At 36.3% G+C, this 22,746-nt stretch overlaps 1 protein-coding gene across 18 annotated transcripts in view; it reads left to right on the plus strand.

Annotated features, from left to right (window-relative positions):
- The window catches only part of UBE3A (ubiquitin protein ligase E3A), a 104,614-nt gene that overhangs the window by 41,473 nt on the left and 40,395 nt on the right, over nucleotides 1–22,746 (plus strand). For all 18 annotated transcript variants that reach the window (XM_024232233.3, XM_063716083.1, XM_063716079.1 and 15 more), the window contains 1 exon segment: nucleotides 21,502–21,800. In XM_024232233.3, coding sequence (XP_024088001.1) covers nucleotides 21,502–21,800 — 299 coding nt within the window.

Raw genomic sequence — 22,746 nt, forward strand, 5'->3', positions numbered from 1 at the left:
GGCTGCTACCATTTCTCACATTCCTGTATCTAGAAACTGTAGCCAGGCAGCGCTTTCAGTGAGGTGAGTAGGTCCAGGTTTGTTCAGTTACTTTTGTACCAACCTAATACCTTAATAGTATTTGTCCTGATTTACAAAATAGGTAATGAAGGATTCTTGGTTTTACCTCAGAACTAACTGTCCATTAATGGCAACATCCCACATTTGTTGAAGCATGATTTTTTTGTTTGTACTTTGACATGCATTTGATATTTTAACTAGGTAACGCCTTGAATGCATCTTAAATAATAATTTATATACTGTTAACACTCCTGTTTGTTTTTAGGAATTCTTAGTGTTGCCAATTTCCTAGGATGTAGAAGAGCATAGTAAAAAAAAAATTATTAATACTCCTAAGCAAATGTTTTTAACAACTGGACACCATTTTGTAGTTAAGCCTAGAAACAGAACTAATGCAGTAACCCAGATCTTTTCATTTATTTGTATGTTTATTTTACCTGGATTTACTTTAGTTTTTTGTTTTGTTTGCTTGTTGTTTTAGACATTGTCTTGCTCTGTCATAAGTGACACAGCTGGAGTGCAGTGGTGTGATCAGAGCTCACTACAACTTTGAATTCCTGGGCTCAAGTGATCCTCATGCCTCAGCCTCCTGAGTAGCTGGGACTACAGGCATGTGCCGCCATGCCAGGCTAAAACAGTGTTTTTTTGTTGTTGTTGCTTTTTTTTTTTTTTTTTTTTTTTTTTAGTAGAGACAGGGTCTCACTATGTTGCCCAGGCTGGTCTTGAACTCTTGGCCCCAAAGTAATCCTTCTGCCTTGGCCTCACAAAGTGCTGGGACTACAGACAAGAGCCACCATGCCTGGCCATGGATTTTGTTTAAATTTATAAATACCGTGTTGTAGAATCTCTTTGTATGTATTAATTTAGATACCTTAATTTTCTTAATGATTTCAAATCAGTTTCTCAGTAACTTCAGATTTTTTTTTTTTTGAGATGGAGTCTCACTCTGTCGCCCAGGCTGGAGTGCAGTGGCGCAATTTGGCTCACTGCAACCCCTGCCTCCCAGGTTGAAGCAATTCTCCTGCCTCAGCCTCCCGAGTAGCTGAGATTACAGGCATGTGCCACCATGCCTGGCTAATTTTGTATTTTTAGTAGAGATGGAGTTTCACCATATTGGCCAGGCTGGTCTTGAACTCCTGACCTCCTGATCTGCCTGCCTCGGCCTTCCAGAGCGCTGGGATTACAGGCGTAAGCCACCGCACCCGACCAGATCAGATTTTTTATGTTTGGTATTTACTCTTTACCTCCAACACTAAGGCTATGTTTCCAGATGTATAACTATAAATGGAGCAGGGGTAAATATAGCAAGTGATTTATGGTTCAGTAAAGCAAGTTAGTTTTAATAAATGCTCAGTTTACTGTAAATGTCAGAAATGCCCCAGGACTCTGTCCTGGGGACATTTTTATTCTTTCTCTCTAGGTTAGAGCTTTTAATCTACACTTTGACAACTCTCCTATTTCCATCGTCAGTTCTTGCCCTCTGAACTGTAGACTGATTTATCCAACAGTTAAGTCTGATTCTCAAACTTAACGTGTCCTAAGTGGAGCTCCTGATTTTCATCATCCCAAACTACGTCTCTCATAGTATTTTGCCGTCTCAGTCAGTAACAGCTCTTTTTCCCTCCTGTGCAGCCAAAAGCCTTGGAAGCATCTTTTAATTTCTCTATGTCACATCCTCAAATTATTGGTAAATCTTGTTGGCTACACCTTCAAAATACCCATAATTCTTTTTTTTTTTTTTTTTTAACCATTATACTTCTGTTTACCCTGTTTAAAGGCATTATCTTTTGGCAAAAGAAAGAAATTGTTTCCCAGGAGTCTTGTGCTTTACAGTGTATTCTCTAGTAGCAGCCAGAATGATCTTTTTAAAACCTGAGTTAAACCATGTTATTTATTATGCTCAGAACTTTTCAGAGGCTTCCCATCTTAAAAATAAAATCTGGAGATTTACATGGCCCTGTATGAACTGGCTTCCTTTAACTTCTGTGATCTCCCTACCTCACTTGCTCATCTCTGTCTAAAATGGCTGTATCTTTGTCATCTTAAGGCTTGTAACTATTGTCTGTGACCCTGTGACCCTTCTCTGTGATAATCCATGTGGCTTCCTTCCTCACTTGATTCAGAGAGAGCTCTCTGCTCAAATGATGCTTTTCCTGACCGGCTGCATCAAAGAATGATCATGTTCTTCTGCATTCCCCTTACCTTGCTGCATTTTTCTTTGTGGGATTTAATGTCATTTGACTTCTTGCATGTTGATTTCTTTGTTGTTTTGCTTCTTTACCACTAGAATGGAAGCCTAATGACAGTGCCTGGCATACAGTAGGTAGTCAGTAACTACTTCCTATATGAAAGAATGAAGCTAGTAAACTTATGCAAAATGTTTGTCTCTGCCTTTTTAATTATCTTGCAGAAATGTAGGAAGAATTTTTTAGGATCAGTTTATGTATGTATATACACTGATAAGTATGTACACAGCCCATAGAATGTGGGTAATGACACCTATCATCTTTTTGAGCATTTACAATGTAGCAAGTCACTGTGCTCCATAATCCACATGCATTATCTTGAATTTAATAGGAGAGCTCAGCCTTTTAATCAGAGTAGACCATAGAAATATAGCTTGGATGCTTTTATTTCCTATATGACTTCTAACTTGGGTGTACTTACACATCTATAAGCATTTATGGGTCAAGTAACATATTGAAATATTTTCTGAAGTAAAAGAAATCTCTTTAATCAAATAAGTGCTTCTCCTATAGGTTCTCATATCATATTCTTGGTCTCCAGATTGAGAAGGTCCTTTTGTATGCTTCCAGTATACTCGAAACCAGGAGGTATTCTGACATCTATTTCCCTTCAAGGTCAAATAATTAGAGAAAGGTAGGTTTAATTGACACTGTTATCTAGACAGTATCAAAAGAGAAATTGAAAAATCTCTATTGAGACTCTGTAATTTGCTAGGTTCTGAGGATACAACAGTAAATCAGTTATTAGGTCATATGCCTCAGCTTCCCATTTAATTAATAGGCAGTTATAATAACATATAGTAGTGAGAATAGGTACTGGTTGCTATGAGACTACAGAGGAAGAATACCTAATTATCTTAAAAGTGATATATAAGCTGAAACCTTGAGGATGCTTGGGAATAACTAAGAATCATAGTGTTCTAGGCAGGAAGAATGATACCTGGAATCAGAGAAGACAGCAGAACAAGTCCACTGAGTAGTAAGAAGTTCTATATTGCCATAATGTAGAGTTAGCTGATGGGAGAAGGTGTGAAAAAATGCATTTGGATGTAGAAAGCCAGGACCACGCTAAGGCCCTTTGCTTTCTTCTGACAGACACAGGAGCCCATGAAAGGCATCAGGTGTGGAAGGAAGTGACACGAGTCATAGTCTGCCTTGCTTTTCTACCACCTGAAGCATCATATAAACCTATATCTTCTGTTTCAAATGTAAGGAAACATACTTCTAGTTCACAGTAGGGATAGTTGAATGGATGAACTGCTTCTGGCTGAATCTTCTCAAAGTAGAATGAGCAAAACGTGGCTATATTATGAGATTATCTAAGGAAGGATTTTTATAATCATGTGAATTTTGAATTTCTTTATATCTTAATTATTCCAAGAGATTTTTGGAAACATTAATGAGAATAGTTTACCTTTAGTACCTAGAACTTCTTGTCAGCTATAAATGAGGATCAAACCCAAAAGAGATTAACGAAAATAAAAGGGATTCTATTTCCCCAAATTAGCGGAACTTTTTGATTCACCGAGTTCTTTGTTTTTTAACTACTGTCTGCCTCTTAACATATTGAGTATTCAGTGACATAATATGAGTAAATGACTTACTAAATGCTGATGAACGCTTGTTTTTATTAACATCTCAGCTTGTAGCATATCTTGTTGCCCATACCAGAAACCCTACCCATTATCTCTAGCTCTTCCAGCTTATTTACCTCTTACAAACTACTTATTTTAAATATTTCCTGGGTCAATTTCATCTTTTTTTTTTCTTCCTACTGCTACATTCTTTGTCTGGACTATTACAGTAGTCATTACCTAACTGGATTGCTTGCCTCCAGTTTTGCCCACTTTGGTTTCAGTTATTGAAAAGGCAAATTTTGTCAGTCACTTACCTGCTTAAAACCCTTCAGTGACTCCTCGTGTTTCAGTTCTTATCTAATGGTTTATGAATGTAGTGGGTTACGAATCTTCCGGAAGAGTGCATTTGCACTCCTGAAGTGTGCATGTATTTTTATGAGGAGAAGATCTTTAGCTTTTATTAGATTACTCCTCTTTTGGCTGAAAAAAAGAATTACTTATCATGGCTATTGAGGTCTTCCATGATCTGGTTTCTCCCTGCCTCTCCATTTTCATATTTTTGAAACTTTTCTTGAACTTCAGGCTCTTGAAGTGCTTGGAATTGACTTATAATATCACGTTTTCAGGCCCCTGTGCTTGTACTCATTTTCCTCCATCTGAAACATTCTTCCCACCCATAGTGTCATCAGCTCCTAGTCATCTTTTGTGATTCACCTCTCCTAAGTTGCCTCTCTTTTTATTGCTATTCCTCTAGCCATCTCTGTGATATTGAAATCATGTAGCTTTCTCTCTTTAAACATCGTAATTCCTTGAAGAGCCCATTTTATGTAGCCTGACAAGCAGAATTTATACTGAAGTAGACATTTGGAAGTCATTTAGTTATTGCTCAATCCTTGAAAGATGAAACTGTCCAAAGGGAAATTTAAAAGGGAAAGTATCTAATAGCTGATCCCTGGAGAATACAAATGTCTCTAGATTTGGAAGGGAAGTCTCTGAAAAACAGCCAGAGAGAAGGGAAGAAACCAAGAAATAGTGTCCTAGACCCAAAAGTCAATAATTTCCAAAAGGTCTATATTTCTTAGGAAGGCCAAGTAAAATAAGTAGTGAAAAGCGATGACCTGTCTAGAGCAGATTCTTCATTTCCAGTTACAGAAGCTAGGTTATAGGTACAGTAAGCTCTGGACGTGTTCTTTTCCCACACAGAATGTTATTTGTGTTCTCCACTGCTGCTTTGAACTATTCCTGTTACTCTCTCAGCATAAAAATCCCTGCTCCTTTGAAGCTTATGCCTTCTGGTTTTGTCTTCCTCTGTCTGCCTTTGGTGAGCTATCAGTTTCTTCTCGGTTTTTGAAGACTGATACCTGAACTTATCCTTCTTCACTCTTTCCCAAATCTGCTGCCATCTTTATTTATATGATTAACCCCTAAGTCCCTAGCAACTCAAATTCCCATCTGTGTTATCTACAGTAACATTCATCTCTGCATCACTGCTGCTTCCCATGTCTACAGGCATGCCGACTCAAAACTGTTTTGCCCCAAAAGCTTTAGTGAAAACACCTTATCTCAGGTTGCAGTCTTTGAATGCTTCTCTACTATCTTAAACTTGTTTTCTTTCATTGCGCCTTTTCTTCCTTCTCTTAGAGACTTGTCCTATGGCTCTTCTACTGTCTTCCAGCTACAATTCCCTCTTGTTCCTGACATGTACTGCTCAGACCCACGAGATGGATAAGTAGTAGTATTTCACATGTACTTTTTTCTCTGGGAAGCAGTAGTCATATAATAATTGATTAGGATAAAACAGGTTTTTATCAGTTTATATAAGAGGTAAAGAAAACAATGGGGTAGAGTTTTAAAAATTGTCAGAAACAACAAATTTTATGATATTAGTGATTTGAAGTGTATAGTACAATTGTGGTAACCTGCACATTGTTGTGCAGCAGATCTCTAGAACTTTTTCATCTTGTAAAACAGAAACTCTACATTCATTAAACAACTCTTCTTTTCCCCCTTCTTCCTATTCCTTGGCAAATGCCATTCTACTTTTTGCCTCTAAAATTTGACTGTTTTGGCTACTTCATGTCAGTGGAATCATTAAGTATTTGTCTTTTGTTAACTGGCCTATTTCACATAGCATAATGTCCTCAAGGTTCATTTGTGTTGTAGCATATTACAGAATTTCTTTCTTTTCTTTTAGGCTGAATAACATTTTGCTATATATGTATACCACATTTTCTTTAACCATTTGTTGATGGATGTTTAGGTTCCTTCCACTTCTTGAATATTGTAATGTCGAAATAAACATGGATGTACAAATATTTTTTTGATAACCTGTTTTTAATACATTTGGAAGTATACCCAGGTGTAGGATTGCTGGATCGTATGTATTCTATTTTTTTTTTAGATTTTTTTTTTTTTTTTACAGGAGTTCTGGGTTCACAGAATTGAGAGGAAGGTACAGAGATTTCCCCTGTACCTCCTTCCACACACATGTATAGATTCTCTCATAGCCAGTGTGCATCTCCCACCAGAGTGGTACATGTCTTTCTGATGAACCTATATTGATATATCATAATTACCCAAAGTCCGTAGTTTATATTAGGGATCATTCTTAGTGCTTTACGTTCTGTGGCTTTGAACAAAGTACAATGACATGTATCTACCATTATAGTATCATACAGAATGTTTTCACTGCCCCAAAATCCTCTTGTGTTCTGCCTATTTATCTTTCCTTCCCTCCCACTCCTTGGCAATCACCGATCCTTTTACTGTGTCTGTGGCTTTGCCTTTTCCAGCATATTATATACTTGTAATCATGCAGTATATAGCCTTTTCAGCTTGACTATTTTTACTTACTGATATGCAGTAAAGTTTCTTCCATGTCTTTTCATAGGTTGTTAGTACCTCTCTTTTTCCATTTTATGGACATATCACAGTTTGTGAATGAATATTCACCTAATGAAGGACATTGTGATTGCTTCCACATTTTGCTAATTATGAATAAAACTGCTGTAGATATCGTTGTGCAGGTTTTTGTGTGGACTTAGGTTTTCAGCGACTTTGTGTAAATACCAGGGAGTGCAATTGCTGGATCTTATGGTAAAAGTGTTTAGTTTTGCAGGAAACATCCAAACTGTCTTCTAATATGACGCTATCCTTTTACATTTTTCACCAGCAATGAGTGAGTATTTCTGTTGCTCTACATCTTCACCAGTATTTGGTGTTATCAGTGTTCTGAATTTTGGCCATTCTGATAGGTGTGTAGAGGTATCTTATAATTTTAATTTGTGGTTCTCTGATGCTGTATGATGTGTGGGACATCTTTTCATATGCTGAATTGCCATCTATATATCTTTGGTGAGGTGTCTGTTAAGGTTGTTGGCTCATTTTTTAATTGGGTTGTTTTCTTGTGGAATTTTAAGAGTTCCTTACACTGTCTCTGTCTGTCTGTCTGTCTGTCTATCGAGACAGAGCCTCGCCCTGTCACCCAGGTTGCAGTGCAGTGGCGCAGTCTCAGCTCCCTGCAACCTCTGCCACCTGGGTTCAAGTGATTCTCCTGCGTCAGCCTCCCGAGTAGCTGGGATTATACGCATGCGCCACCACACCTGGCTAATTTTTGTATTTTTAGTAGACACGGGGTTTCACTATGTTAGCCAGGCTGGTCTCGACCTCCTGACCTCAGGTGATCCACCCACCTTGGCCTCCCAAAGTGCTGGGATGTGAGCCACCATGCCCAGCCTCCTTACACATTTTAGTTAATAGTTCTTTATCAGATGTGTCTTATACAAATATTTCCTCCCTGTCTGTGGCTTGTCTTTTCATACTCTTGACATTGTCTTTTGCAAAAGACAACAATTTTTAAGAAACAAGTAGACAATTTTAATGAAGTCTGGCTTATCAATTCTTTTCTTCATGGTTGGTACCTTTGGTGCCGTATCTAAAAAGTCATCACCAAACCCAAGATCTAGATTTTTTCCTATGTTATCCTCTAGGAGTTTTATAGTTTTGAGTTTTACATTTAATTCTCTGGTTTATTTTGAATTTGTTTTTGTGAAGGGTGTAAGACCTGTGTCTAGACTCTTTTTTTTTTTTTTTGCATGTGGATGTTCAGTTATTACCACTGTTTATTGAAAAAGACTATTTTCTTCATTGTATTGCCTTTGCCTCTTTGTCAAATACTGCCATTGCTCCTTTGACTATGTGGGTCCATTTCTGGGCTCTCTATTCTGTTTCATTGATCTGTTTTGTCAGTTCTTTTGTCAGTACCACACCATCTTGACTACTGTAGCTTTACAGTAAATCTTGAAGTCAGTAGTGTCCATCTGACTTTTTCTGTCAATATTGAGTTGTCTCTCACGGGTCATGGAATAGCTCTTCATTATTTAGTTATTTGATTTCTTTCATCAGAGTTCTAAAAAATTTTTCCTCATAGATCTTGTACTAATTTTGTTAGATCTGTACTTAAATATTTCATTTTGGGACATACTAATGTAAAATGGTATTGTGTTTTTAATTTCAAATTCAACTTAATGCGTTGCTGGTTTACAGGAAAGCTATTAACTTTTTTATATGAGCCTTGTATCCTGCAGCTTTGCTATAATCACTTATTAGTTCTAGGAGGTTTTTGTTGTTTTTCTTTTTCTTTTTTTCAAATTCCTGTATCTGTTCTGCACATACAGTCATTTCATCTGCAAACAAAGGCAGTTGTAATTTTTTGTTCCCAGTTAGTATACCCTTTATTTCCTTTTCTTGTCTTAGCTATGACTTCCAGTATGGAGTGGTGAGGTGGGGATATTCTAGTCTTGTTCCTGATCTTAGTAAGAAAGTTTCTAGTTTCTCATCATCAAGGATGATGTTAGCTGTATGTTTTTTGTAAACGTTCTTTATCAAGTTGAAGGTGTTCCCTCTATTCCTAGTTTACTAGTTTCTATGATGAGTGGGTGTTAAATTTTGTCATATACTTCTCTCCATCTATGTATGGTATGGTCATGTGATTTTTCTTCTTTAGTCTGTTGATATATTGATATGGTGAATTGCATTAATTGATTTTCCAATATTGAACCAGTCTTGCATACCTGGGATAAATCCTGCTTTGTGCTGGTGTATACTTCTTTTTATACATTGTAGTTTTTAGTTTGCTAATACTTTGCTAATACAAAGATTTTTGCATCTTTGTTCATGACAAATATTGGTCTATAGTTTTCTGATAATGTCTTTGTCTGGTTTGGGTATTAAAGTAATGCTGACTTCATACAATGAGATAGGAGCATCTCCTTTGCTTCTATCTTCTGAAAGAGATTGTAGAGAACTGGTGTAGTTTCTTCCTTAAATGTTTAGTATAATTCATCAGAGAATCCATCTGGGCCTGATGCTTTCTCTTTTAGAACATTATTAATTACGGATTTAATTTCTTTAACATATGCTTTTTAATCAAGATTATTTCTTCTTAGAGTTCTAATAGATTGTGTCTTTTAAGGAATTGATTCATTTCATCTGGGTTACCAATAGATTGTGTCTTTTAAGGAATTGATTCATTTCATCTAGGTTACCAAATTTGTGGCCATAAAGTTGTTCATAATATCCCTTGATTATCCTTTTAATGTCCGTGAGATCTGTAATGATGTCCACTCTTTTCATTCTGATATTATTTTGTCCTTTGTCTCTTTTTCTTAGCCTGGCTGGAGGCTTATTGATTTTATTGATCTTTTCAGCGAACTAGTTGATTTCTTTGATTTTTCTCTATTGATATCTTGTTTTCAATTTCATTGATTTCTGCTCTAATTTTTATTACTTCTATTTGGATTTAATTTGCTTTTTCTAGTTTCATAAGGTGGTAGCTCAGATAATTGATTTTTAGATCATTCTTTTCTTTTCTTTTTTTTTTTTTTGAGATGGAGTCTCGCTTTGTCGCCCAGGCTGGAGTGCAGTGGCACGATCTCGGCTCACTGCAAGCTCCGCCTCCCAGATTCACACCATTCTCTTGCCTCAGCCTCCCGAGTAGCTGGGACTACAGGCGCCTGCCACCATGTGTGGCTAATTTTTTTGTATTTTTAGTAGAGACGGGGTTTCACTGTGTTAGCCAGGGTGGTCTCGATCTCCTGACCTTGTGATCCACCCGCCTCAGCCTCCCAGAGTGCCGGGATTACAGGCGTGAGCCACAGCGCCCGGCCTAGATAATTCTTTTCTAATAAATGCATCAGTGTTGTATGTTTCTTTCTAAGCGCTGCTTTCACTGTATCCCACAAATTTGGATAAGTTGTGTTTTCATGATATTTTCAATTTATAATGGTATTATTGGGACACAACCCAATAAGTAAGTTTAGGTGCATCTGTATGCATAAGCACAATTGTTGACATTATTTTGAACAAATTCTTATTTGTTAGATCAATTAAGTATAAGAAAAGTAAAAGGTTTTATTTTACTTTCAGTGTTTCCTTCTTTTGATGCTCTATATATATAGATTTCAGTTTCTGAACTTCCCAACACTTACTGCAAGGCAGGTGTACTGACAACAAATTTCCTTAATTTTTGTCTGAGAAAGTGTTTGTTTTTAACTTTTGAATAATAATCTCACAAGGTAGAGTGCTAGGTTTATGGGTTTTTTTCTCTCAACACTATGAATATTTCACTCCACTCTTTTTCTTGTAGGAAGTCACATGTATTTTTTTCTTTTTTTTCTTTTTTTTCCTCTACGGGTAAGGTGATTTTTTCCCTCTGGCTTACTTCGGATTTTTTTCTTATCCTTGAATTTCTGTAATTACAACGTTTTATGCCCAGATGTAGTTTTTTGGCATATTTTCAAGCTCAGAGATTCTTCATCCATGCCCAGCCTACTAATAAGCCCATCAAAGGAATTCTTCATTTCTCTTACAGTGTTCTGTTTTTTGTTTTTGTTTTTGTTTTTGTTTTATCTCTAGCACTTCCTTTTGGTTCTTTCTTAGGATTTTCATCTCTCCTTTTTTAACATGTTGTTTACTCAGTTCGTTAGGGCCCTTAGCATATTAATCATAGTTGTTTTAGATTCCAAGTTTGATAATTCCAAATCCCTGCTGTATCTGGTCCTGGTGCTTGTGTTTTACCTTTTATTATGCCCTGTAATTTTTTTCTTGATAGCTTGGACATGATGTACTAGGTAAAAGGAACTGTTGTAAATGAGCCTTTAGTAATGTGGTTATAAGGTGTAGGGAGAGGAGAAGAGTTCTGTAGTCTTATGATTAGGTCAGTCTTTTAGTGAGCTTTATGCCTCTGGGCTGTGAACTTCACAAGTGTTTCTCAGTCCCACCCCTCCCTCATTCCCTTAGTTAGAACAAGATAGCTATAATGGCCTGAAGTTGGGTTATTTCTCTTCCCCCACATCATTTTGGCTTTGCTACAACCCCAGCAGGTTAGGCTCTGGTTAACTAGTTTCTCCTGAGGACAAACCTTGTTAAGACCGGAATAGTCTGGTGTACTTGAAAATCATTTCTCCTTGCCTCCCCTGCTGAGGGTTGAGGATTTTTCTCTTATATTTACTATGAGAAGCTGGTCAATTGCCTGGATGTAAAACTTAGAAAATTGTAGGGCTCCCCCTATAATTGGGTAACTCTGGAGTTTTTAGCTGTCAGAGTTGTCCACACTGAGCCTTCATCAATTTGTCCATTACACTTCAGGATTTCCTGCCCCGTGGAGGTTTCTGCTTGTGTTTTTCATCTCAGATAAATGGTGATGCTATGTGTTCACCTGTCCTTTGCTCTCACTTAGAGGCAGTCATTTGCCCTGTGACCTCACTTATCCTATCTCAGATTTGTTTATTTTTAAGTTTGTCATTTTTTACTTGTTGTTAGGATGGAGTGGTGACTTCCAAGCTCTTTATTTGTGGAACTGGAGGTAATTCTATTTCAAATTTTTTGAGGGACCTTCATGTTGTTTTCCATAGTGCCTGGCACCATTTTACATTTTCACCAGTGGTGCGAAAGGGTTCCAGTTTCTCCATATCTTCACCAGTACTTATTTTCTGTTTTTTTGATGGTGGCCATCCTAATGGTTTCAGATGATGTATCATTGCAGTTTTAATTGACATTTCCCTACTGATCAGTGACGGTGAGAATCTTTTCATGGGCTTATTGGCCATTTGTATATATTCTTTGGAAAAATGACTATTCAAGTCCTTTGTCCACTTTTTAACTAGATTTTTTGTTGTTGAATTGTAGGAGTTATTTATATATTCTGGATATTAACCAAATAACAGATATATGGTATGGAAATATTTTCTCCTGTTTTGTAGGTTGCCATTTTACTCCATTTACTGTTTGCTTTGCAGAAATTTTTGAGTTTATCCCCAGTTTGTCTATTTTTGCTTTGGTTGCTTGTGCTTTTGGTGATCTATTCAAGAAATCGTTGCCAAGTCCAATGTCATGAAGCTTTTTCTCCATATTTTCTTGTAGTAGTTTTATAATTCGATGTTTTAAGTTTAGGTCTGTAATCCAGCTTGAGCTCATTTTTGTATATGATGTGAGATAAGGCTCCAACTTAATTCTTTTGCATGTTAGATTCCAGATTTCCCAATACAGTTTGTTGAAGAACCTCTTTTCCCTATTTCTGTGTTCTCTCTTCTGCTCAGTTGGTCTGTATATCTGTTTTTATGCCAGCACCATAGTGTTTTGATTACTATAGCTTTGCAATATCTTTAGAAATCGGAGAATGTGAGGCCTCTAGCTTTGTTTTTTGTCCAGATTGTTACGGCTATTCAGGGTCCTTCAAGATTCTGTATTAATTTTAAGATTTTTTTTTCTATTTCTGTAGAAAATGCCATTGGGATTTTGATAGGGATTGCTTTGAATTTGCAGATTGCTTTGGGTAGTATTGCCATCTTAACAATACTAAATCTTCCAATTCATAAACTTGGTTGTCTTTCCATTTATTTGTATTGTCTTTAATTTCTTTCAGCATTGTTGTATAATTTTTTTTTGAGACAGAGTCTCACTCTGTCACCAGGCTGGAGTGGAGTGGCGGGATCTTGGCTCACTGCACCTCTGCCTCCCAGATTCAAGTGATACTCCTGCCTCAGCCTCCCAAGTAGCTGGGATTACAGGCGCGTGCCACCAAGCCCAGCTAATTTATTTTGTATTTTTAGTAGAGACAGGGTTTCACCGTTGTTGGTCAGGATGGTCTCAATCTCTTGACCTTGTGATCTGCCCACCTTGGCCTCCCAAACTGCTGGGGTTACAGGCGTGAGCCACCATGCCTGGCCTGTGTTGTTTAATTTTCAATGTACGTGTCTTTCATTTGCTTGGTGAAAATATTCCCGAAGTATTTTTTACTCTTTGATTTCATTTTAAATGGATTTAAAAAATTAATTTCCTTTTTGGATTCTTCATTTTTAGTATTTAGAAATGCAACTCTTTTCTTAATGTTGGTTTTTATATCCTGAAACTTTACTGAATTCCTTTATTCTAACGGTTTTTTTTCTTTTTGATAGGCTAGAATTTTCAACATAAAAGATGTCATTTGCTAACAGAAGTAATTTTACTTGTTACTTTTCTCATTTAATACCTTTCATTTCTTTTTCTTGCCCAATTGCTGACTCTGGCAGGATGTCTAATAGTATGTTGAATAGAGGTGGTGAATGTGTGCATTCTTGTTCCATTTGTGATCTTAGAGGGAAAACCCAGTTTTTCATCATTGAGTAACGTTAGCTGTGGTCTTTCTATATATGGCCTTCATTATGTTGAAGTAATTTCCATATCTTTCTAGCGAATTGAGTGTTTTTGTTTTTTTGAGACAGAATCTTGCTCTTGTCACCCAGGCTGGAGTGCAGTGATGCTATCTCAGCTCACTGCCAGCTCCGCCTCCCGAGTTCTCAAGTGATTGTCCTGCCTCAGCCTCCCGAGTAGCTGACATTACAGGTGTCCACCACCACGCCCGACTAGTTTTCGTATTTTTAGTAGAGACAGGGTTTCACTGTGTTGGCCAGGCTGGTCTCACACTCCTGACCTCAGGTGATCCACCCACCTTGCCCTCCTAAAGTGCTGGGATTACAGGCGTGAGCCACTGTGTCCGGCCTTTTTTTAAATCCTAAAAGGGTGTTGATTTTTGTCAAATGCTTCTTCTGAGTCAGTTGAGATTATTGGTGTTTGTCCTAAGAATGCAGTGTATTAAAGTGATTTTTTTTGTATGTTGAACCATCCTTGGATTTTATGAATAAATTCCAGTTGAGGATTTATGAAATATAATCTTTTTAATGCATTGTTGAAATCTGTTTCTTGGTATTTTGTTGATTTTTTTTTTTGCATCAGTATTTATTAGGGATTCTTTTTTCTTGTAAATTTGTCTGATTTCGATATCTAAGTAATGCTTACCTCATAAAATGATTTTGAAAGTGTTCTGTCCTCTAGTTTTTTCAAAGAGTTTGAGAAGGGTTGTTAGTTTTTAAATGTTTGGTAGAGTTTTCAGTGAAGCCCTGGTGTTATTGGACAGTTACTGATTCAATGTGTAATAGTTATAGGTCCATTCAGAAGTTGTATGTATTTGTGACTCAGTCTTGGTGGGTTTGATGTGTCTATCCGTTCTCAAAGGTTATCAAATTTGTTGGGGCATAGTTGTTCATATTAGTCTTTTACGGTCCTATTTATTTCTGTGGCAGCAGTTGTATCGCCTTTCTCATTTCCAGTTTTTGCTGTTTGTGTCTGTTCTTTTCATTTCTTAGTCGAAGAATTTGCCAATTTTGTTGATCTTTTCAATAAAACAGCTACTCCTAATTTTGTTGATTTTTTTCTATTGCAAAAATTTTCTATTTTTCTCTATTTTGTTTATTTTAGCTGTAATTTATTTCCTGTTTTTTTTTTTTTTTTTTTTTGGTAAGTTTGAGTCTCATTTGTTCTTCATTTCTTAGTTCCATAAGATGTAAAGTTAATTTGTTGATTTAAGGTTTTTCTTCCTAACTGTGAAATATGACACTTTAAAACAGATGTTCATTTCACAGATGAATTATGTAAATATTTAGTTCTACAATTTTACTTTGTTTTTATCATATATCACGCATTCTGGACATTGAGACTATAAAAATAAAAAAACAGTTCTTTTCTTTTTTTTTTTTTTTTGAGACGGAGTCTCGCTCTTTTGCCCAGGCCGCAGTGCAGTGGCGCTGTCTCGGCTCACAGCAAGCTCCGCCTCCCGGGTGCCATGCCATTCTTCTGCCTCAGCCTCCCAAATAGCTAGGACTATAGGCGCCCACCACGGCGCCCAGCTAATTTTTTTTTTGTATTTTTAGTAGGGACGGAGTTTCACCGTGTTAGCCAGGATGGTCTCGATCTCCTGACCTTGTGATCCGCCCGCCTCAGCCTCCCAAAGTGCTGGGATTACAGGCGTGGCATGAGCCACCACGCCCGGCCATAAAACAGTAATTGAAGGTTAACCTATATTTCAAACAGTTGAAAATACTGATTTGTTCTTATTTATTTTTTCATGAAAATCATCTTGTTCTATATTTAATAGGTTTTTGTTCGGTTCATGGTACTAATGAGTTCACAATTGTAGGTTTAGTCTTGAAATAATCTAAATTCACTTCATCCCATTGTAACAGACCCTACATCATACTGAATATAGTTGTGTCACAGATGTCTCTTACAGTCAATTTTTACAAGGCCTAGAACTATTTAGGATACCATTGCTCACTCTTACAAATTTTAACATTAAAAATAACTTTGAGATGGAATGGAGTTTTGCAACGTCTCACAAAGAACAAAGAGACTCCACTTACGAGAAATTACTAAGCAGTGGTTCTTAGCTTTATAGACTAATTATATAAGCCTTGAGTTGTTTCTATTTTATATCTGTTTTTTAGATTCCTCACATGCTCATTCTGCTTTACCTTCTGTATAATATAAAGGTCACTCTACTTACAGTCACATTTTCCTTTTAATCTTTCCCTTTTTATTTTTTATTCTTTGCTTTATTCACCATTAGTTTTTATATTGCATCTCACAGTTCATACTTCTCTTTGTCATTTCTGATTCTAATTGTAATTCTAATCTTACTTGTTCAGTGTTCACTGTCACATCTTCACTTTCTGGCAGGTGTTTCTATGGCTTCATCTTCTTAGTGCTTGTATTCATTGCTTATATTCCAGTTGTCTTGTAAATTCATTTTTTTAGTGAACTAAGCCAGACACAGAAAGACAAATATCACATGTTCTCACTGATATGTGGGAACTAAAAAAACATTGAACACAAATTTTACAGCTGACACACATATGCCTGCCACTTAGATTCTGCCATTAATACTTACATTGCTTTATCGTATAACCATCCTTGTATCCATCAATCCATCTTAATTTTTATGCCTTTCAAAGTTAATTGCTAACATTAGTACACATCCCTCTAGGTGAAACCATTTTTAAACTGATTGCTGTCAAGTTGTCTAGAGTAAACTCTGATCTTCCAAGTATGACTTATTCCATAGGACTTCTGTTTGTAGCACTGTCCCATTAATTCAATCATAGAAATAAATAATTGGAAAGTATTGTCTGTTTTAAATGGATAATTATTTTCATGTGTCTAACTTTAGACGACTTTTACTAGAAGGTCTCACTTGACCTTCATTGCTGACTAAATGAGAAAAGTTTGTTTTATTTTAAAAATCAACACATTATAACATTTTTTTTGAGTAATAAGAAAAGTCAATGGAATGTGAAGAAATTATAGCAAGTAAGCTATTATTCCTCTTCTAGGAATTTTGATTATGAACAGCTGATAAGGTATTACTAAGGGATCTCATCAGGGAAATTCCTTTCTTTCCTTCTTTTTCTTTTGCATCCTCTCCCTTTCCTCATTTTCTTTTTCCCTTTTTCCCTCTCCTCTTCTTTTCTTTAATAGTACTTGGGGAAAGGTATACCTTTTATTTTACGTATTTGCTCAGGATAAAGAGAGAGTTAAGAGGCCAGATGAGTAGATGGCAGGGTCACTGGAGGGCAGAGATAAATAATAGATCCTAAATTAAGGGTTGGCAAACATTTTCTGTAAAAGGCAGGTGGTATTTGTTTTAGGTTTTGCAGGCCTAAAGTACTCAACTCTGCCATTGTAGTAGGAAAAACAGCCATAAACTATATAGTATATCGTATTAGTCCTTTTTCACGCTGCTGATAAAGACATACCTGAGACTGGGGAAAAAAAGAGGTTTAATTGGACTTACAGTTCCACATGGCTGGGAAGGCTTCAGAATCATGGCGAAAGGTAAAAGGCACTTCTTACATGGCAGTGACAAGAGAAAATGAGAAGGATGCAAAAGCGGAAACCCCTGATAAAACCATCAGATCTTGTGAGACTTACTACCACAAGAACAGCATGTGGGAAACTGCCCCCATGATTCAGATTATCTCCCACTGGGTCACTTCTACAACACATGAGAATTATGGGAGTACAATTCAAGATGAGATTTGGATGGGGACACAGAGCCAAAGCATATCATATATAGTATATTTATAAATGAATGAACTTGGGTATGTTCCAGTACACTTGATGGACACTGAAACTTGAATTTCTTATAATTTTCACATCACAAAATATTATTCTTTTTCAAACTTTTTCCAGCCATTTAAAAATGTAAAATATTCTAAGCTTGAGAGACATAAACAGGTGGTGGACTCAGTTTGACTCATGAGCTATGATTTGCTGACCCATATGGTACAAGGATTAATTACCCTTGCGCAGAAACTATACCAAAAAGTCGTTATTAATGTATACTTTTCCAACGTAGAGGCCCTTTTATGTGCTCTAAATTTTGTATGCCTTTTACATACCCTAAATTAGATAGTGATACAGATGAGGTCAGATAAATTAAGGTGTCATTGGAGTGAGGAATAAAGAAGAATGCTTAATATAGTTGATTCCACCATTAACATGGAGGTTCTGGCATGGCTTCCTTTAGTCCTGTCTCATCAGTGTAGCTGCTATTTGTTAACTTGGCACAGAAAGGCAGATCAAATACAGGGGGCTACTTTCAGATCCTCCTCTTAATAGTTATTAAAAGCTCAAGTTTAGTAGCTGAGTTCAAATCTCTTATTAGATGTATGACTTATTTATGTAATTTCTCTGAGCATCAGCAGAATGAAGGTTTATAGTGCTAACTCATACACTTGTGAGGATGATAATAACAATTACAACAATAATAGTAGTAGCTAACACTTTCATAGTGCTTAGTATGTGCCAGGCAATGTTCTAAGCACTTTGTATATATTAACACATTTAATTTTCTCACAATTGGTAATGTGAAGAAGAAGAATACTGTCACCATGATAATGCTCGTAGATACTACCATTTAAATTACGAGGAAGCTGACGTACAGAAAGATCAAGTAACTCATTCAGGGTCACATGGTTAATTAAGAGGTAGAGCCATCATGTGAACTTGGGCATCTGGCCTCAGAATGCGAGCTCTTAACTGTTAAGGTGTATTCCCCTCTAAAATGGGAATGTCTATAAAATGCATAGCACGTAGGTCCTCAACAAATTAGAGATAAATTAACTTTGCAGAATATAGTGGTTCCATTTCCTCAAGAAACTTGGTCTGCCTTTGTGGTACCAGATATATGCATAAGTGTAAGGTTCACGTTATGATTCTTCAGATTTTTTTCCCAGTTGCACATTAGTTATGAGATTTTTTTCATAGAATTCTTCAGTATTACTCATGTTAAAAAATAATTATTTTGAAATGAATCACCTTCTGCAAAACAAAATAGTCAAAATGACTTAGACTCTGAAGCTGAAAGACTCCTGGACTCCTATTCTTGTCTTGGTTCTGTACTTTCTTTGAGATCTTGGTTTCATGATTTGACTCCAGTTCTATTTCTCTCTTTGGCTGTGGACTGAAGATAATCCTCAGTGTCATGGTATTCAAATGAGATAACCCATGTCAAAGTGCCCCGCAGTGTGTGTAATATGTTATCAGGCATCCAGCAAATACTGGTTTCTTGCTCACCTCCCTATTACATAAAATAACTTCAAAATTAGAACTGAAGGGACTCATAAAGCTGGGAAAACTGAGGCCCAGACAGTTGTTTCCCTAGGATCCTACAGCTGCCTAGGGACAGAAGGATGACACTTAATGCAGATCTTCTGATTTTTCAGTCTCGTTCTGTTTGTGCTGATCACTCTCCTCCTATGTAGTATATAAAGAAGTACTATGTATCTGACAAGTTTTGGGGAGGTTAGTTTAGTATAAAAGCTCACATTAAAAATATCTATTTTGGTATTTTGACTTTTGTAATTTTTTTTAAAAATCAGAGACAATTTAGTAAGTCTTGGGGCCATTCAAATCATGTATATGAAGTTTTAAAACTGCTGTTTCCCCCTTATAGTTATTAATTTTTAATATGCAAGTAGCATCCTTATTATGGAAAGAATAAATCAAAAGATGGAAGAAGTTTTAAAACTCATTTAATCACATCATCCAGAGAAAATGCTATTAATGCTTTGAAATAACAGTGGGTTCATCCTACACCTGCTACTTTGTAACTGACTTTTGTCAGTTAGTGATATATCCGGAAGACTAGGCAGTTCTTTGTCGAATTCAAATCTTGATAGTTTTTATTTTATTGTGTGACCTATTGTCAGTTCATTTAAGTAATCTTTTATTAGACATGTTTTTTTCAGATATAGAAACAATGCATTTTTGTAAAATTGTCAAATTATTTTCCACAAGTAGGATCTCATTCATACGGTATTCATGTTTTTAAGACTTTCTATACATGTTCACTGTTTTCCTCCAGAGAGGAAATACCTACTTACATTTTCACCAGGGAAGTCACTGTAGTTTGGGAGAACATGACATTATCTCCCTTTCTTTACTGAAGAGTAGCAATGTATGTTTTAAATTTTTTAGATTCTGCATTTCCCTTTTATTTTTATGTGTTTTCACTTTCATGTTTTGCATAGTGATAAATCTGTGATAACAGTTTTTAATTTTCAGGTGGGGTTGTTTATAGCTTCATAGATAGCAAAATGTCTTTAAGTCATGTTTATGCAATTTTTACGTGTGCTTTGTGGGTTTTCCTTTTTCTCTGTTTGCATGCAGTGAGTGGTAAATTTGCATGGAACATTTGAAAAATAAGCACCAGAATGAATTGAATGTGTGTGAATTATCACTTTTTGTCACCTACCTGGATAGAGAGTGAAAGTCCTTCTGTTGAGACAAAATTGGATCTCGTGTGTTTCTTCACTTACTTGCTGCCTTGTTAGTTGTTGAGTTTCTCATGATTAGCAAGACGTAAACTCTCTGACATTGGTCATCTAATCATACATGTTAGTAAGATAATTCTGTGAATGTTTTGAAAATCAGCTGAATTATTTTTCTTATAATTTTGATTCTTTTTTGTTATTTCCATACTTGTGAATTTGGGACCAAAAGGAATGGCTATGACTTATGTTTCTTTGGATCCGGTAGTTTATTCTACTGAAATTATGGTAATTTTATCAGTTAGTAGAAGCATGGACTCTTTAGTGTTGAATATAGAGATAATGTCATCTAACTTCTTACATGGTCACATAATTCCTTCCTCAGTTTTGGTAGCTCTCCTGGAACAGCCATAATAGGACATCAATCTGTGTACTTTAAGTTGACAGAGTAAAAGGAATATAAGATTTCGCATGATGGAACTTAAAATATTCCATCTCGTGATGTGGAACTAAGGAGGAGGTTTAGTGACAAGTTTTAGATTTAAGATTGTACACTTTGGAGCCTCTTTTTCTTTTTGGTTTTTGTTTGTTTGTTTTTGAGACAAAGTCTAGCTCTGTTGCCCAGGCTGGAGTGCAGTGGTGCAATTTCAGCTTATGGCAGCCTTGACTCTCAGGCTCAAGTGATCCTCCCAAGTAGCTGGGACTACAGGTGCATGCCACCACACTTGGCTAATTTTTTTAAAAAAAAGTTTGTAGAGAGTAGCCTCACTATGTTGCCCAGGCTGGTGTTGACCTCCTGGGTTCAAGTAGTCGGCCTGCCTCAGCCTCCCACAGTTATGGGATTGATTACAGTCATGATCTGCCTCACTCAGGCTGCAGCCACTTTGTTTCAGTGTAACACTATCTTTGGATATTCCACTTACAAATTTATTTTTAAGTCTTCCATGTTGTTGATAATTGGGAAAAATAGTTTTTATTCCAGATAGATATTCTGTGTTAACTATAAGTCAAATGTTTACAAGCTGTTAAAAATGAAATAGTGATTATGTAAAAGAAAACTGGATTGATGCTTTAAATAGACTCATTTTCCTAATGCTAATTTTTAAAATGATAGAATCCTAAAACTCTTAGCTGTAAACCTTGTGATTTTTCAGCTGTTGTACTAAACAACTTAAGCACATATACCATCAGACAAGCCCTCCTCCCCCCTTTTAAACCAAAGGAATGTATACTCTGTTAATGCAATCAGTAAGCATTGACATTCTTTTATCATAATACCCTAGAAAATATTTGTTAACTATTTCACTAGTTAGGAGTTGTGGGTAAATAGTGCATCTCCATTTTCTACTTCTCATCTTCATACACAGGTTAATCACTTCAGTGCTTGACTAACTTTTGCCTTGATGATCTGTTGAGCTTTGTACATAAGAGCTGTACTAATCACTGTGCTTATTGTTTGAATGTTTGGTACAGGAAGCGAGCAGCTGCAAAGCATCTAATAGAACGCTACTACCACCAGTTAACTGAGGGCTGTGGAAATGAAGCCTGCACGAATGAGTTTTGTGCTTCCTGTCCAACTTTTCTTCGTATGGATAATAATGCAGCAGCTATTAAAGCCCTCGAGCTTTATAAGATTAATGCAAAACTCTGTGATCCTCATCCCTCCAAGAAAGGAGCAAGCTCAGCTTACCTTGAGAACTCGAAAGGTGCCCCCAACAACTCCTGCTCTGAGATAAAAATGAACAAGAAAGGCGCTAGAATTGATTTTAAAGGTAAGATGTTTTATTTTCAATTGAGAATTGTTGGCTGAAAACCATGTGGGAGATTTAAATGTATGAGTTTTTATTTGTTTTTTCTTATGTGACATGAAGACATTTTGATATCGTAGAACCAATTTTTTATTGTGGTAACGGACAGGAATAATAACTACATTTTACAGGTCTAATCATTGCTAATTAGAAGCAGATCATATGCTAAAAGTTCATTTGTTAATAGATTGATTTGAACTTTTTAAAATTCTTAGGAAAAATGTATTAAGTGGTAGTTAATCTCCAAAACTAGGCCACAACATCTATTTAAGTTATAGAATAACTGGATTAAATATCTGGCATGAGTTCTGGAACCTCGGGATGATGTGATGAAAGAAGCAGAAAGAGGAAACAGTGGGTTTTTTCCATTTTTGAAGGCAAGACAAAATTTTGTGATAGTTACGCGAGAATTCTACATTTCCTTCAAATATATGCTTCTCACTCTCCTCCCGGACATTTGGTACAGTCATGCTGCCAAGGATCATGACCTACCAATGACAGGTCTTCACTCAGGTCTTTTGTTTTCTAAATGGTCCTATGTCCAAAATTCAGAATTCAATAACCTTGTCGCTAATACTAAAACTTCAAGTTATTTTCCTCAGTGAAGGTAATTAGTAACAAAGTAATCAAATTTTTGAATGACTACCAGGGCTTAGCGCCCCTCCACCCTCACCCCCACACACACCCAGAGGCAATTGTATTTTAATAGAGAAAGCTTTTTGTTTATGACATACAAGTCAGAGAATTTTAGAGGCATTTGCCTCAAAAACTTTCACTAACATCATTTGAATCAAGTTTGAAAGAATTAGTGAAGTGGCATTGTGTTATAACCTCTACTCTGTTTCCACAATAAAATTATTTTTGTCACTTTACACAACTTTGGTGCTTCAGAGTGTATAGTTCTGTTTCA

Source organism: Pongo abelii, chromosome 16 (assembly GCF_028885655.2).
Source record: "Pongo abelii isolate AG06213 chromosome 16, NHGRI_mPonAbe1-v2.0_pri, whole genome shotgun sequence".
Lineage (NCBI taxonomy): Eukaryota > Metazoa > Chordata > Mammalia > Primates > Hominidae > Pongo > Pongo abelii.